This window comes from Naegleria gruberi, assembly GCF_000004985.1.
Source record: "Naegleria gruberi genomic scaffold NAEGRscaffold_20, whole genome shotgun sequence".
In the NCBI taxonomy this organism is placed as follows: domain Eukaryota; phylum Heterolobosea; class Eutetramitea; order Acrasida; family Naegleriidae; genus Naegleria; species Naegleria gruberi.
This window is the reverse complement of record NW_003163307.1, coordinates 392,966-408,198: the sequence shown is the minus strand read 5'-3', so window position 1 is coordinate 408,198 and position 15,233 is coordinate 392,966. Positions and strand designations below refer to the sequence as shown.

Sequence of the window (15,233 nt, the reverse complement as noted above, 5' to 3'; positions counted from 1 at the left end):
TTGATTTGAAGAATTAATTATCCAAGAAGTATCGCTGGTAGTTACATCTTCAATATCCTCCACAATATCTTCCTCATTGTCAAAAGAATGATCGGATTGTGCCGATGAAATATTTTCAAAATTGATTTGTGGAGAATGAATATGTGTCATTAATTCTGCGTACTCTCCCATCCAATTCCAGCCTTGTTTCTTCATTTCGTCTCTCGACATCAACTCTACACATTCTCTAACAAAAGTATTTTCATCCATTTTTTGCCGCCAATATTTAAATTACTGAAGTAATACTAATAAAAAAAGAGCTAAATACATTATCACTACCATTCTCAAGAGTAACTGAATTATATAAGGAGAAACAGTGAGGCAATGAAGAAGGGAATTTTAAAAAGTAAACCATCATTCAAGAAAGATGATGATCATAAAGAGGATACACCAAAATTCTCAACAACAGTAGATGAAGCCAATTCGTTATTAAAGTTTTCTCTTAATGATCGGAAAGCAGAGGAGGCTGAAAATGATTTTAAAGCAGGAATAGATAAGGAATCACAAGCTATGGAACAACGATTGAAAAAGTTTTTGGAAGATGACCATCTTATGAACTCCCACTTAAGAGAGGAACAAATTACTTCCTCACATAATAGAGCAAGAAAAAAGATATCACCAGCTGTTTTGGAATTATTAGAGGCAAAGAAGAGAATTCTCTCAACATTGTGGGAAGATTCTGAAACAAACTGGGCACACAGAGAAACATTTACTCATTCAAATTTCAATGATGATGCCCATAAAAATTTCGAGAATATTTCAAAAGAAACTATGCGAGTATTTGAGATTAGGTGGTTGGATCTCAGAATTAAGGGATTAATTGAACAAAGAGAGAACAGTTTGAGGAGTTTGAAAAACATCTGTCAAAAAAGTTCTCTCAGTCCTAAAGATCCTAGTTTTGTGGATGTTAAAACATTAGGTAAACTTTTAGGTGATGAAATTGTCCTATTTAGAACTGTCAGTCTGTACATTATTGAATATATAGGTAAGTTGTATTTTGAAAGTTATTGACAATTAATTCAAAATAGAAACATGGAAAGCTAAGCAAACAGACACAGATAGGGATACCTATCTTTTCGATGAATCAGATTATGTTTTGAAAATGGCAACAGATTTAAAGAATCTTATTGAAAGATATCCCCAACTGTACACCTATTTGGAAGAAAAAGAACTCAATTCTCAATCGCCTTTAGCCCTTCCTAAAAATCCAAGAATGTATTTTAAGTATTATGGAACGAGAAAAGTTGAAGAATATGAATTTGAAGATGAAAACCAATCAATGCTATCGAAGACTGGAGATGAATCGTCTTTCTTCTTGACTGCCCTTAAAAAGACAGATGATTACAGTGATGATGACGAAGATGGAAGACCTTCGAGGCTCTCTGAATTGAACCAAAACCATACCAAATCAATGAGAAGTATTGCTTCCAACAATACAGTCAATATGCTGAGAAATATGCACCAAGAAATAGCTAGAAAAGCTCCACAGTCTGGATCCTTTGGAAGGGTTCAACATTTTAGTGAGGAAAATACATTTAATGATGCTGATTCAGTAATTGATCCAGAGGAAGAAGATGAAAACCAAGCCTACAACCGTGTAATGTCTGCAGACAAGAGAAGTGATATTTCAGTTCCAAAGGATATATTGGAACAAATTCAAGTTCAAATGCAACTTCCAACTTTATTGGTAAACCAAGCCTATTCTGATAGAACAAAGAGACATAAGAAGTACACCGAACCGCTTATTTCCATTAGACACGAGGACCTTTTAGAACAACTAGAAAAGCAAAACCCACTCCACTACAAAGATTTGATGGAAAGAGATTTGATTGAATTTTCTGCTGGTTTGCAAAATAATTTGGTCAACCCAGACTCATTAACAAATAGGACAAATAAGGATAAATCCCTTTTGAAATCACTAATGTCAGAGAATGAATCAAATACCATAGAGGTTATACAAAGTTTGGACGAGCAAATGAAGGTTCACAACATTGATCTTACAAGTACAAAGAAAGTTCTTCTCAAGAGAGATAAATTAATTCAAAAGTTAAAGAAACAGGAAGAGAAAAATCAATTAGACGAAATGTATCAGAAAGCAGTGGAAGAGGATAGAGCTGCAAAAGCCAAGTTGGACATTTTACGTAAGAGACATGTTGCATCTGCTCTTGCAGGAGCTAAACCAACCAAAACTCATACAGAAACAAGTATTGAGGAAATTACAAATCCAAAGATTCATTTTGCTCCGCCTGATCCAATTCGTGAAATGAGAAGATTAGCTCTTGCAGAAAAACAAATTTTTTCTCACGAAAGAATCAGTAATAGTCACTACTACCACATATAATATTTCTATCTCAATAAAGTTGTTTATTTAGTGGAGTTTGTATTGTTTGAAGAACCAAAGTATTGTCTAGATTCAAGAGGGGCAGGTACATCATTAGGATCTCTGTATTTTAAGAAAAAGAATGTGAATGGCATCATTTCAGAACCAATAGCCATATAAGCAAGGAAGAATCCAGTCAAAACAACATAGAGGAAAATCAGGAAGAAAAGTTGAGAACACCAAAATCCGCAAGTATTTGAACAGAAATAGCTTCTACCCTTGGTTCTATGGAAAATCAAATATTTTGTGTCTCTTTTGGTCTTTTTGGCATATTTGATAATTCTTTCTTTCAATGGTACCTTGGTGGTTTCTTCCTCGTCATCGGATGATGATGAGTCATCTTCAGCTTCTACGTTCTTATCTTCCACTGGTTTTTCCTGTACTTGAGTTTGCATTTTATAATGATGGTGATTGTGATGATAATCCTAGGATAGCAACAGTAAAACTATTTGACTATAAAATTCTCGCAATAATATTCTTCGGCAGTTGATTCTTTGTTGTATCCAACTCGAGCCACTCTTGTTAGAACTTTTTGTATTTTTAATTAATTTTATATAATAAAATACAAGTCTAATAAAAAACACCACCCAAGTACCTCAACCAAAATTGTACATTGGGTCATTTGTGGTTGAAGAGAACAGAAGGCAACAACGACAAATATTCCTATTAGATAGAAGAATCTTTCTTCTGTGAGTGACGCAGGGTAGAACAAGAGAAATATAAAACACGACAATATTGATAAAAGTGAAAATGAAGAGATTGAGTTCGTCTGTGTGCTCTTCCGTTCCAAGAAGAGTTTCCAAGTTAATATTTATGAATAATAAGCATCTGTTGGGTTGTTTCAATACTCATCATCCTCAGATATCAATGAGCAATTTAATGATGAAGGAAATGGTTGCTAATTTTAAAACTTGTGTGTCAAATAGTTTAACGAGGAATGAGGATTATGAGTGGAATGTTTTTAAAGCAAATAATTACAAGACTCCAGATTCCGATTTTATTTCAAAATGTTTTCAATTTAATGAATTTTTGAATGGAATTGATAGGACAAATTCGATAGGAAATAATTACTTTCTAGATCATTCATTTGTGGCATCCTATGATAAAGTGCCAACAACATCACACAAAAAGTTTGAAATTGCAATTATTGGAAGGTCAAATGTCGGAAAATCATCACTAGTTTCATCAATATTTAAAGGAAAGGCAACCGATGTGAAAATAAGTAAGACACCTGGAAGAACTCAAACACTAAATTATTTCCTTCTCAAAAGATTGAATTTATATTTGGTTGATATGCCAGGTTATGGATTCGCTAAAGTTCCAAAATCACTTTTAAGAGGATGGCATGTTTTAATTAGAGATTATTTTAAACATAGGATGAATTATGACAAGTATTTAATTACTTTATGGTTGTTGGATGTGAGAAGAATCAAGGATTTTGCAGATGCTATTGCAAAAAATCCAGAAAATGCAACAAATCCAACTCTTGGATTGAAAAAGTCTGACGTGGAATTCTTCCATTATTTGGTAAAGAATGAAATTCCATACACAATAGTTCTGACGAAAGTAGATAAGCAAAATTACAATGTATTGGGAGAAGTTATCAAGAGTTTGAGAATTTTACTCTTGAGGGAATTGAAAGAGTTAAAGATGACCAAGACTGTCAACATTTCTCCAAACATTATTCTTTCTAGCGCAAAGAGAGGACATGGTATTCCAGAAATTAGAAACTTTATTGCCAGTACAGTGACTTCATCATTGGATTTATTGGAAGAAAATTCAAAGTTTTCTGAAATTTCTGTTAATGAGTTTGAGGAAGGAGATGATACTGAACGAGGAGCCATTTTCGGTGGAGAGGAAGACGAATATGAAGAGGAGGAAATTGAAATTCCACAAGTAATTGCCACTCCAGAAAAGAAATCAAAAGACAAACCAACAAAGGAAGAAGTCTCCAATGATGATGATGAGTTTGAAACTGAATCCAAACAAGCAACACCAAAGTCAACTGCTCCAAAGAAGCACATTAAAATATCCACAATTCAAATGGGTACCTTGACAAAGCAAAACAAGTACGTTCAAAGAACCAAACACCTCGATGATAAGGTCAATAGAAGTGACAAACAATACAAATCCTATGAAGACATTGTAAAGTACAAGATCAGAGAGGAACGTAGAAAATCAGCAACCAAAAAATAAAAAATGTCATCACAACAAGATAAACCATCCACACAAACATCACAATCAAAATTATCATCACAACAGGAGGAAGAACAAGAGACTTCTTTGAAAAAAGATGATAAAATTTCACTCCATTTTGGAAATGCAATAATTGCTGGATTTTTAGGAAGTTTATCAAGTGTTTGCGGCAAGATGATATCCAGTAATGAATCAACGATTTTATTCTTTTGTTTGAATATATTACTGACAGTGTTTATGATTGTATTTCAGGGGAGGTGAGTTTTCATTATTTGAACTAACGTGTATTGATTGCATTGATTCAAATAGAGCATTGAAAGGATTATCAACACTCACAGCAACAACTACTAATTTGGCTAGTAATTTTGTTTTTACTTCCTTGTTTGGAGTTTTCGTGTTTGGTGAAATTATTACTTATCAGTGGTATATTGGATATGCTATTATTATGACTGGATTAGTAATGATTATGAAGAATGAATAATAATTAAAGAGTAATTTTATTGGAATTATGAGCATTATGATGATTAGAAATCACTTTTGGTCAAGAGTTGAATTATGTGCATGATTAAATTGAGCTAGTTAGTTGACCAGACAATAAAGCACTTGTTTCTTGGAAACAATTCAAATGAATAATTTATTAATTATTGAAATGTTATTCTTGACTTCTTTTCAAAATTTCAAGTTTTTCAGAAATGAGATAATTAATGTCTTTTCTTTGATTTTTCAATTCTGGAGATGAAATCTTATCTAGTGATTTGTCTTGAATAAGTTCAAATAATAGTTTAATTTGCTTGGCAGTATTTGGGTCAGCATTTGGCAAAATATTTGAATTGAAATGTTTCATAATATTCACACATTGCAAAATATTCAAGTATCTATTCATCATATCATCTTCTATTAATTTAAATTGCCTAGTAGCCCATTCAACCAATTGTTCATCATTAGTAGCACCCTTTGGACTTGCATTCTTAGTTTGATAATTGAGTTTATCTGTCAAATCACTTGTTTGTAATTGAATAATTGATTTGAATTTTTTCATTTCATTATTCAATTTAACATTTTCATCATTTAAAAACTTGTCCAATTCATTATATTCCAATCCCAATTTTCCACTTTTAATATAATTCTTTACCATATTCAAATTAATATTATCAAAGAATGAATTTTTATATTTTCCCAAAATACTTTGAAACTTTTCCTCTTTAAAAGTACTATTAAATATTAAAGTATTCATTTCCTTAATAGATACAAAAATACTATTTTCATATAATAAATCAACTTCCAAAGCCTGATTCATCTTATCAATTGTACCATAATACCTTCCATTAATATAAATAATACTTGTAACATTCGGAATGATATTATTTAAACTTAAAAAGTGAATCACCAAATGTACATGAAGCCTTTCCGAAAATACATCACTTCTCTTCAATTCCAAATCATAATTCATTTGATTGTTTTGATAATATTGTCGGAGTGGATGAATTTTATTATTGAAAATACAACCATATCGGAGTTGTGGTGATGAGTTGAGTCCTCCTCCTCCTAGAGTACTGCCATTGGTACTATTGTTGTTGTTAGTGCTGGTGCTGGTGTTGAGACGAATCATTTTTTTTAATTTACTTTTTTGATTGAATTTTGTAAGAAAATATTACAATTATTTAAAAATCAAGAAAATCAAAATAAGATTTTTGATAGTGTCTCATTGCGTTTCATTTGAAATAAAAAAGTTCCATCGGTACGAACGGAAGAAATCAAAATATTTTCCTATAAAGATTACAAAAAAATGTCTCAACCAGAGTTTCACCAACTCTCCAACAACGTTCATCGTTTGGATTTAGTGTACAAGGCCAATTTTCTCTTCCCTTCCATTCCAGTTTCTATCTATCTCGTTCAAGATAATTCACGTTATTATCTCATCGATGCTGGCCCTCCAAATTCGGAAAAATTAATCATTCAAGCTTTGGCCAAATTCTTCGACAAGGAAATTAATGATGAAAAGAATTTTTCAATTTTAAAGGAAATTGATGCCATCATTCTAACTCACTATCATGTTGATCATTGTGGAAGTGCACGTGCCTTGTATGAACTCTCTGATCAGTCGATGCATATTTCATGTCATCAAGATGAGGTGGATTTTTTGGCAGAGGTACATCCGAATTTTGATAATGTAAAATCTGATAATTGGGTGTTTAAAATGTCAAAGAAATTGATTGGACAACCAACATTGGGAATTCCTGGAATTTCGCATTCTGAAATTATGAATGCTTATGGAGCTAGTGAGGAAAAGAAATGTGGAAAGATGAAATTTTGTCATTGTCCTGGACATACACCAGGTCATTGTTGTTTTTATCATGAGGAAGATAGAGTCTTGATTGGGAGTGGTAAGTTTTTAATTGAAATAGAGGACATTTATATTTGTGTAAACATTTAATATTGGAAATTAGATTTAATTATGAATTTAAAGAACAAGTTGGAATTTTCACCATCAATATCATCTCCAAATATTAAGGAATCGATTGAACTCACAAAGAAATTGGTTAATTCAATGAAAGATAAGGTGGAGAAATTCTTTCCAAGTCATGATGTTTCTGAACATGGAATTGACTTTGATCAAGTTGTAAAATTTGCACAATAATTTCATTTTTGATAAATGGTAAGAATTATTGCCTCAATAAAGTCAAGCGGGTTTGTTAGTAAGGCGATCTAAGGACGTGTTTCGTTATCAATGTAATCGGGCGTGGTATAGTGGTAGCATTCCAGACTGTCACTCTGGCGACCCGGGTTCAATTCCCGGCGTTCGAGATAAAATTTTAGTTTATTTCAAATCTTTTGCAGTTTAGAAAATATAGAATGATACTGAAATTTTGGAAATTAGGATAGCTTTAATAATGTAATTGGATTGGATTGGTAGATGTATCACCTCTTGGTCATGTGTTGGGTTTGGTACCTGTCATTATCTCTCTGGTTTGGGATCCACACATGCTCAGATCTTATAGCTTACCAATGTGATGTATAATAGTCTGATCTACATGCGTTAAAAACAGGAAGGTGTGCCTTCCTATATTTATTGAGATAATCAACCAAGTTTTGATATCATTTTTTTCAACTGGAGTATTATTTAAGGAAATTTTTCAAAAATACCTAAATCCACAACAAGCGAACCGTGGCACCATTGTCTCCATAACTTCTATTTTTCAGCAAATGAAGAATTGAAATCAAAATTACCAGTTCTAAAAGGATTCATGGAAGTGTGTGAAATAAAATATTACAGCTCATCAAATTCTAAAGATGACAATTTGCTTGCGTCATAATTTAAACACCAATAATTTTCATAATTATTGAAACAATTTCAATTTTTCAAAAAACTTTTTAAATATTAAGAGATCTGAATCGACCGTTACTTGATCACACATAACTAACCACCAAATGAACCTCCCACCACAATAATTGATCTTTCATCCATCATTAACCCATGGTAGAAACCATTTCCTGTCTCCAAGGCTAAAAAAACAATCAATAAAAAATGTCATCATCAGCTTCATCGTCCTCGTTCATTGTTGGTGAAAAGGATCCACCCTTCAATTTCTCCAAGCCAGCCTATGAAGTAGCCCAAGCACCTAATGCCATCATTTCTGGCATGTTAAACAAACAGGATCGTAAGATGGGAGTCATGTGGAGAAAACGTTTTTTTATTCTAATCTACAAGACAGGAACAACAACGACCACAACAGCAAATTCATCACTAAATTTAATATTAAATCAACAACAACAACAATTAGGAATTAGTAGTAGTAATGTAAGAGCAAGTGTGAGTGGAGCAAGTAGTAGTCGATCGAATGCAAGTTTCGGATTAACATCATTCGATTCGAATACAACAGATATTTTGTTGTATTATTTTAAAAATCCAACTGATCAAGAATCAATCAGTTCGATAAGTATTAGATTTGGAGTTGAATTGGTTGAAGCAATTCAATTTAATAAGGTTAAAAGATTTGGTATTAAAATTGTTACTAAAAGTGGAAGAGAATATTTCCTTTGTTGTGATGATGAAAATGAACAAAAGAAATGGTTAAATTATTTGAATTTGGCAAAACAAGGATCAACTGCTATTTTAAATGATACTAAGGAAAGTCAACCAGTTCCTGTTTCTTCTCCAAATTTGACAATTCCATCAAAATTGAATGTTGTTCACAAACATTTGACAGCTACTAGTACTGCTACTGTTAGTACTCCTCCTTCTTTACCTCCAAAGAATTTACCAATTGTTCCTTCAAAGATTGATGAAAATTCAAAACGATGGAATAGTTGGAGTTTAAATCAATGTCAACTTGGTTGTAAGGTTATGAAATTACCATATTTAGGTGCTTGTTCAGGTGTTGAAAAGAAGAGATTTTTACAATTATCAAAGAATGGTAATGTTATTAGATGGGGAACTCAAACAATTCATTCATCAACTGCAAAAATGTCACAAGAAGAGGATGACAATGTCAATCAATTATTGGATAGACATTTGAATATTTCACAAGTATCTGCTGTTTATCATGGCGTTTCAACAAACACATTCCAAAGATATTTGGAAAAGACAATGAATGGTTATGATTGTGGAAACTGTTTATCCATTTCAGTTAAAACAAAATCAGGAAAGAATAGAACTATTGATTTGATTTTCCAACATGCTGATGATGCTATGGCTTGGTTTTTATTCTTAAACATGAAAATTAATCCATCAACTAATTCTGAGCAAGCTCTTACTGAATTCAAGTGGAACAAGTTAAAACTTGGCGTCCAACAATCATGTTTCACACACCAAAACACAACTCTTGGTTTTATGGAAGAACAAGTTTACTTAATTTAATTTCGAATAATAGTTATTTTTCCATTAAATAATATTTAGAATTTCTAATTAATTTATTTACATTTTAACATGAATCCACCAATAATTACAATTATTAGCAGAAGAATGGTGCTTCCTAGAAGGAAATTTCTCTCGTTATTTAACTTTGAAACAGTTTCGTCCAGTAAGAATACAGAATACTCTTGATTCCATGATAAAACTTTCAATTCACACTCAACTTCATATTGTTGTGTGTTGACAATTCCAAAGAATAATCTTCCTTTCATTTCTTCAGTTTGAGTACTATTCGAAACAACTAAAAGAGGACCATCCAAATGAGAGTCCTTACAATGAACTTTGTCATAATCATCCATCTTTGGAAGAGAGCCTCTTTTAATAATCAAACACATCTTGGATGATGGTTTGGAAACTGAATCATACTTGTAGTTTGGTGCTTTTAGAGGTTGGTCAAATTCATTCACTTCCTTTGGTCTCCAATTTACTTGCACTGTTGTAATGGCCTTTCTTTCTTCCAAATGAACTTTTCCATAGAATAATTCTTGTTGTTTCATAACGAATGGTTCCTCAGATTCATATCCAATTGGAATGACTTGAACCACATTTTCACATGTTTCTCCAGTATATCCAGGAATACATTTACAATATCCATGAACACAAGTACCGTGTCCATTACAATTCTTCAAAATCTTTTCACAAATCAATTGTTGACTTTGACATGGAATTCTGTGCTCCATAGTTTCGTTATCGTACAAATATTTGAGGAAGGTAGAAGGAGTTAGAGTCTTGAACCTTACAGGAATGGTTTCACTTTCAGAACAGAATGACAAATCAGCAGTTGGCTGATAGGTTAGGGCAATAAACTTTTTGAGTAAAGCTCTCATAGAGTCCTTTTGACTATGTACAAAGTGGCCATTTCCGAAAATTGTCACTAAGGAAAAGTTTCCAGAGCTCTTTTCATATCCAGCAACTTTGTTATTTACAAAGAAGAGATTTCTTGGAGCTTCAACCCATCTCTTAATCATTGGGTCATTAATTGTTAATAAAAATCTTTCAATAGGTTGAGGTCCATCCTGCAAATCGAAATTACCTCCATAGAGTAATAATTTAGTTCTTTCTGCAATTTGAGGTAACAAATCTCTCAAATCCGTCAAAATATCAGCCTTAAGGTAGTCGTAGACAGGATGTGGACGAGTTGACCAAAATTTGATGTCTTCTGGTTTGTTTGGAATGTCTCTATCAAGAATGTGAAGGGCTTTCTTAACATCTGGTTGATTGAGATAGCCTTCCAATCTAGGTTTATCAGTTGAAGGAGAAAAGGTTCTAATATCATAAATATTAATAACACCAGAGGCAATTAAAATATAAGACTTGACAGCCTCACATGCAGATCCAAGCTCAACAGTGTTTCCCTCTTGAATGTGTCTGACACAATCTCTTTGCAAGGTTTTCAATTGTTGACGTTGTTGATATCCAAGAAGTCCACTCCAGTAAGCTTGATCTGCTTTCAAAACTCTTTGAACAATTGGTGCAGTAAACCCATCTCCAATAATAATACCTTTGAGTCTCTTGTGAATACCATGCTTTTGAACAGGTTCATAAGTTGGTTCGTCTCCTTCCATCTTGAGTAAATAAACTCTCTCAGCAAGAGAAGGCAAATACTTTCCAGCATAACTTTCTCCAGCAAAAATCAAATCTCTATTTCTGAATTGTGGATATTTATCAAAAAAGTTAAGTAATACACTGTATAAATCATTTGATACTTGATGTCTAGTGGTTGTAAAATCATTTGTAGGATATTCATAGCTGAAACCAGCTCCAACAGGTTGGTCAATAAATAATAAATCACATTGTGAAATCCATGACTGATTATTATAATGTAAATTCAATTGATTTGTTGAATTACTAATATAGAAGGGTGAAATAAATTCCTCAAATGCTAATATTGTAAAATTATTTCAAAATTCATTGTAAACATACCTGCAATCATGCTTGAAGCTGATGGACCTCCTTGAAGCCAGAGCATGATTGGTCTTTCAGAATCCTTTCTACCAAAGAACCAATAAAACAAAGCTCCAAATCTGTCCTTATTAGTATCCTCTCTATGGACTGATAAATGACCAGCAAATGAATAAAGAGATTCGTCTTCTCTTGAAATAGATCCATAACCAGGCAATTCAGTAACAGAATGATCATTACTGCAATTATATACATAATCAACTACATCATATAAACGCTCGGATTTTTGAACTTTTGGTTTAGACACAAAATTTGATCTTTTTGTATGAACTTTTTGTGGTTTGTTTCTAATAGCTTTAGCATTTGAATCCTGTATCACAGAACTCACAACACTCTTCATTGTATTAATTCCATCACTTTGATAAATATACACCGATAACAGGAGGGCAACCATTGCAAAAAACAACAATGAATAATTACTCCTCTTAGAATGACTCTTTCCATTATTGCTGCTGCTATCTTCATCATCACCACTCCACACCACAGAATCCGATGTATGAATCACATCAGTCAGGTAGGTCTTGTCCTCCTTGCCATCTCTATCAATAATCTTAGCTGGTCTATACAGTGAAGACATTTTTTTTCTAATGTTTTTGAGCGCTAAATAAGTTCAAGTAGGTACCTATGAATACATTGTTTATCAAAGATAATAATTTGAAGCGAGATTCTAAAAAGATTCGATTTTTAATATTGTAAATAATAATATGTGAATATTTATGGATTACAACGAGATATGAAAATGATACTGAACTACTGGTTGATTAAAATGTTGATGTAAAGTTAAAATTAATTTACACAACTAGTCCTCCTAATACTCTTCAAGGACAGCAATATTGTAAACAATAGAATACCTCATTTACGGAGAAAAAATCCAAAAAAAAAATGAAACGACACTTTGATTCGGAATCTCTTTCGCCATCTGATGCAAGTGATGAGAAGAGAAGCAAGATTGAAGGAGGAGGCTCATCATTTGGCTTGAAAATAAATCATTTAGCAAATTTAGATTATGATAGTCTCGGTTATATCATGAATTATATGACCATTGAAGAATTGTTGAATTGTAGACTTGTTAATACAACTTGGAATGAAATTGTAGGATCACGGAGGGTTCCCTCTTTTTATGCTGTCAAAAATTTGATGGATTATTGTGTGGAATGTTTAAGCACTGAGAGAAATGATGAGTTGTACGTGAGTTTAAAGAAGTGGATTGATGGAAAGCTGTATTCATTGACTCTGGCTTCTAAAGAGCCTGGCTTTTTTAGTGATACACCAAATCCTTTAGTGGTTGACAAGTATCCAACAATGACTGTGATCTCTTCATCTGTTGGTTGGGTCGATGATGGCTCCCATATTGAATTAATGATTCATATTAAGGAAGGTATCAAAATTAGAATACACATACATTTATCGAATACAGAGGATGAGCTTGTCTATATAACTGTTGAACAAAATGAAGATCCAACATTTGATTGGAATTTGCTGAATATTGACCCAAGTGTAAACAACATTCTTGTTCATCAACTTGATGGAGAGGAATCTGGACTTTATCAAGAGGTAGAGTATTGGCAAAATCCAACGTTCTTTAATTATGTTGGTTCTTTACTTTTAGAGGAACGATTCAGAGGGGATTCGTTCTGCTTTAAGTTATTACGCATTTTCCTTGATTTTCCAAAGCATGAACTTACCTCTGAACCAAAATTGACTTTAAGAGATCAGGTCTGCAATCATGCGCTTAAATTCAAATATTCGGATGATTTGAGGGAAAGACTAATTCAAAAACCTCTTGAAAATGTTAAAAAATTGAACGAACCTGTATCAATAATGGAAAGAGTAGTTTCCAATATGTATTCCAATTGTTTGAATAATTTTAACCAAGATGAGGGTTCACTATTTGATATTACAAATGTCAAAGGAGCTGCCTATTCAAACGCATTCAGGAAAGACATGCACTTTATCCAGACAACATTCGACATGCGTTTAAATAATGATATTTACAAATGTGAATTAGAAGTTAAGGAAGTGTTCTACTATGGATGTGATGGATACGAAGGTGAACATTCATTTTCCATCATTGATCCTAAAACAAAGAAATATTATGGGTTAAGTGGAATAGCCTATGGAACATACGATACAGTGGTTTGGGGAAAGGGAGATAAGAGTTTAAACGAATTGAAAATTGACAGCCAATTCGATTCAGTCATCTCTTTTATAGAATTTGTAATTGATTCACTTCTTGAAAAACTTCCAATTATTGATGCATTTCACTGCACTGCAACAGACAGTGGTTCTTTAAGGTACTACTTGGTTGGAATAGAAGAATAACTTGCCAATCTTTAACTCGAAAGTTTACAATAAAAAAAAATGAAACAACTTGATCCGAGCCTTCCCATTACATTCATCCTCAAAGACTTTTCTCAAGAAAATAACAATTTCCTCTACCAAATATTCAAGGGAAAATACAGAAGAGAATGTAGAGGATTGGCCAAGTGGTTATCGGAGAGAATGAATTTTCTGCTATACAAAATTCCATCCATTGCTTTTAATCAATATGGACAACATTCTTTTATTCCGATTGAATTTATGAATGATTTGGAAGTGATTGAAAAATTCATGATGAGATTGATAGAGAATTTTCCACCAAATTTCAGATCAATAGTTTATTCAATTCCTCACCTGAAGAAACATTTGCAGAATAATGTGGAATTTGTGATAAGGTTGGCTAGAGTTAATGTTAAAATTCTTTTATATACTTCAACGAAAGTGTTAGAAACGGATCGGTTTTTTGAATGGGCATTGGAAGAGAAACATACAGCTATTAGATTCTGTAATTTGAAAAGGAAACAAAAATTTATGAAACGATTGATACAAATAGATGCCAATTATTTGGAAAAGGCTTCTATGCAATTAAGAGAGGATCCTGATTTTGTTATGGATGCTATTAAGCAATCACCTTTTGTGATAACATATGCCTCTAAATCATTAACTGAAAATGTGGAATTTTTAAAAAGAGTGAGAAAAGAGCTCAATAATTTTTTCCCGTTAGCTTATGCACCAGAAGAGTGGAAAGATGACAAAGAGTTAGTATTGAATGTTGTTAGCAAATATGGTATGGAATTAGAACATGCATCTTACCGTTTGAGAAATGATAGGTAAGCTTGATTTTTCAATTAAAATTCATATTGAAAAAGAGAAGTTGTGGAGAAGGCAGTACAGAACTGTAATGGAGCATTCAGATTTGCATCAGATCAATTGAAATCGGATCTATATTTTGCAAAGTACCAACTAATAACCCATTCCAATTCTCTGGAGACTCCAGTATTTATGGATAGAGAGGACATTCTGAAATTAGCTGAATCCAACGAGCTTCTCCTGATAAGTCTACCAGATAGGAAATTGTACAAGCTTGCGTACTTAAAAATGGACATCAACTGGAATATGCTTCTGAACATTTGAGGGATGATTTAGAAACTCTTGAAATAGCAATGCTTCAAAACACTTTTGCTTTTAGGCACGCATCTGGTAGACTTAAAAGTGACAGAGATTTCAACTCTCAACTCTTAATGAATTCATTTCCATCTCTTCTCTATTTCATGCCCCAAGAATTCAAAACAGACAAATCCTTTATTCTTCCACTTTTAAAACAAGATCATGAAATAATGAATTACGTTGATGAATCACTTAAGAAAGACAGAGATTTTGTTTTTCAAGCAAGCATGGAAAATCCTCTCTGTACTCTATTTATTG

General features: G+C 32.7%; 8 protein-coding genes and 1 non-coding gene across 9 annotated transcripts; 7 read left to right on the top strand and 2 right to left on the bottom strand.

The window, feature by feature from the left end:
- Positions 1 to 363: 363 nt before the first annotated feature.
- Positions 364 to 2,380, top strand: NAEGRDRAFT_66931 (uncharacterized protein; the record flags this gene model as incomplete). Its single annotated transcript, XM_002677980.1, has 2 exons — positions 364 to 1,024; positions 1,068 to 2,380. 2 exons carry the CDS (start codon positions 364 to 366, stop codon positions 2,378 to 2,380), a joined length of 1,974 nt encoding a protein of 657 aa, XP_002678026.1.
- A 906-nt stretch (positions 2,381 to 3,286) lies between these two features.
- NAEGRDRAFT_66930 (uncharacterized protein) lies at positions 3,287 to 4,615 on the top strand (the record flags this gene model as incomplete). The annotated part of the gene is made up of 1 exon (XM_002677979.1): positions 3,287 to 4,615. The coding sequence occupies one exon, from the start codon at positions 3,287 to 3,289 to the stop codon at positions 4,613 to 4,615; it is 1,329 nt and encodes a 442-aa protein (XP_002678025.1).
- Positions 4,616 to 5,267: 652 nt separating this feature from the next.
- NAEGRDRAFT_66929 (uncharacterized protein) lies at positions 5,268 to 6,224 on the bottom strand (the record flags this gene model as incomplete). Its single annotated transcript, XM_002677880.1, has 1 exon — positions 5,268 to 6,224. One exon carries the CDS (start codon positions 6,222 to 6,224, stop codon positions 5,268 to 5,270), a length of 957 nt encoding a protein of 318 aa, XP_002677926.1.
- A 177-nt stretch (positions 6,225 to 6,401) lies between these two features.
- NAEGRDRAFT_66928 (uncharacterized protein) lies at positions 6,402 to 7,253 on the top strand (the record flags this gene model as incomplete). Its single annotated transcript, XM_002677978.1, has 2 exons — positions 6,402 to 6,999; positions 7,063 to 7,253. The coding sequence occupies 2 exons, from the start codon at positions 6,402 to 6,404 to the stop codon at positions 7,251 to 7,253; spliced, it is 789 nt and encodes a 262-aa protein (XP_002678024.1).
- Positions 7,254 to 7,349: 96 nt separating this feature from the next.
- On the top strand, positions 7,350 to 7,420 carry NAEGRDRAFT_t281. Its single transcript has one exon. It is a non-coding gene; the product is annotated as a tRNA-Asp (tRNA).
- A 721-nt stretch (positions 7,421 to 8,141) lies between these two features.
- NAEGRDRAFT_66927 (uncharacterized protein) lies at positions 8,142 to 9,473 on the top strand (the record flags this gene model as incomplete). The annotated part of the gene is made up of 1 exon (XM_002677977.1): positions 8,142 to 9,473. The coding sequence occupies one exon, from the start codon at positions 8,142 to 8,144 to the stop codon at positions 9,471 to 9,473; it is 1,332 nt and encodes a 443-aa protein (XP_002678023.1).
- Positions 9,474 to 9,503: 30 nt separating this feature from the next.
- On the bottom strand, positions 9,504 to 12,074 carry NAEGRDRAFT_79533 (serine carboxypeptidase). The gene is made up of 2 exons (XM_002677879.1): positions 11,451 to 12,074; positions 9,504 to 11,409 (listed from the first exon to the last, which is right to left on the bottom strand). The coding sequence occupies exons 1-2, from the start codon at positions 12,064 to 12,066 to the stop codon at positions 9,527 to 9,529; spliced, it is 2,499 nt and encodes an 832-aa protein (XP_002677925.1). The 5' UTR covers positions 12,067 to 12,074; the 3' UTR covers positions 9,504 to 9,526.
- Positions 12,075 to 12,371: 297 nt separating this feature from the next.
- On the top strand, positions 12,372 to 13,811 carry NAEGRDRAFT_66925 (uncharacterized protein; the record flags this gene model as incomplete). The annotated part of the gene is made up of 1 exon (XM_002677976.1): positions 12,372 to 13,811. One exon carries the CDS (start codon positions 12,372 to 12,374, stop codon positions 13,809 to 13,811), a length of 1,440 nt encoding a protein of 479 aa, XP_002678022.1.
- A 258-nt stretch (positions 13,812 to 14,069) lies between these two features.
- NAEGRDRAFT_66924 (uncharacterized protein) lies at positions 14,070 to 14,642 on the top strand (the record flags this gene model as incomplete). Its single annotated transcript, XM_002677975.1, has 1 exon — positions 14,070 to 14,642. The coding sequence occupies one exon, from the start codon at positions 14,070 to 14,072 to the stop codon at positions 14,640 to 14,642; it is 573 nt and encodes a 190-aa protein (XP_002678021.1).
- Positions 14,643 to 15,233: the final 591 nt, after the last annotated feature.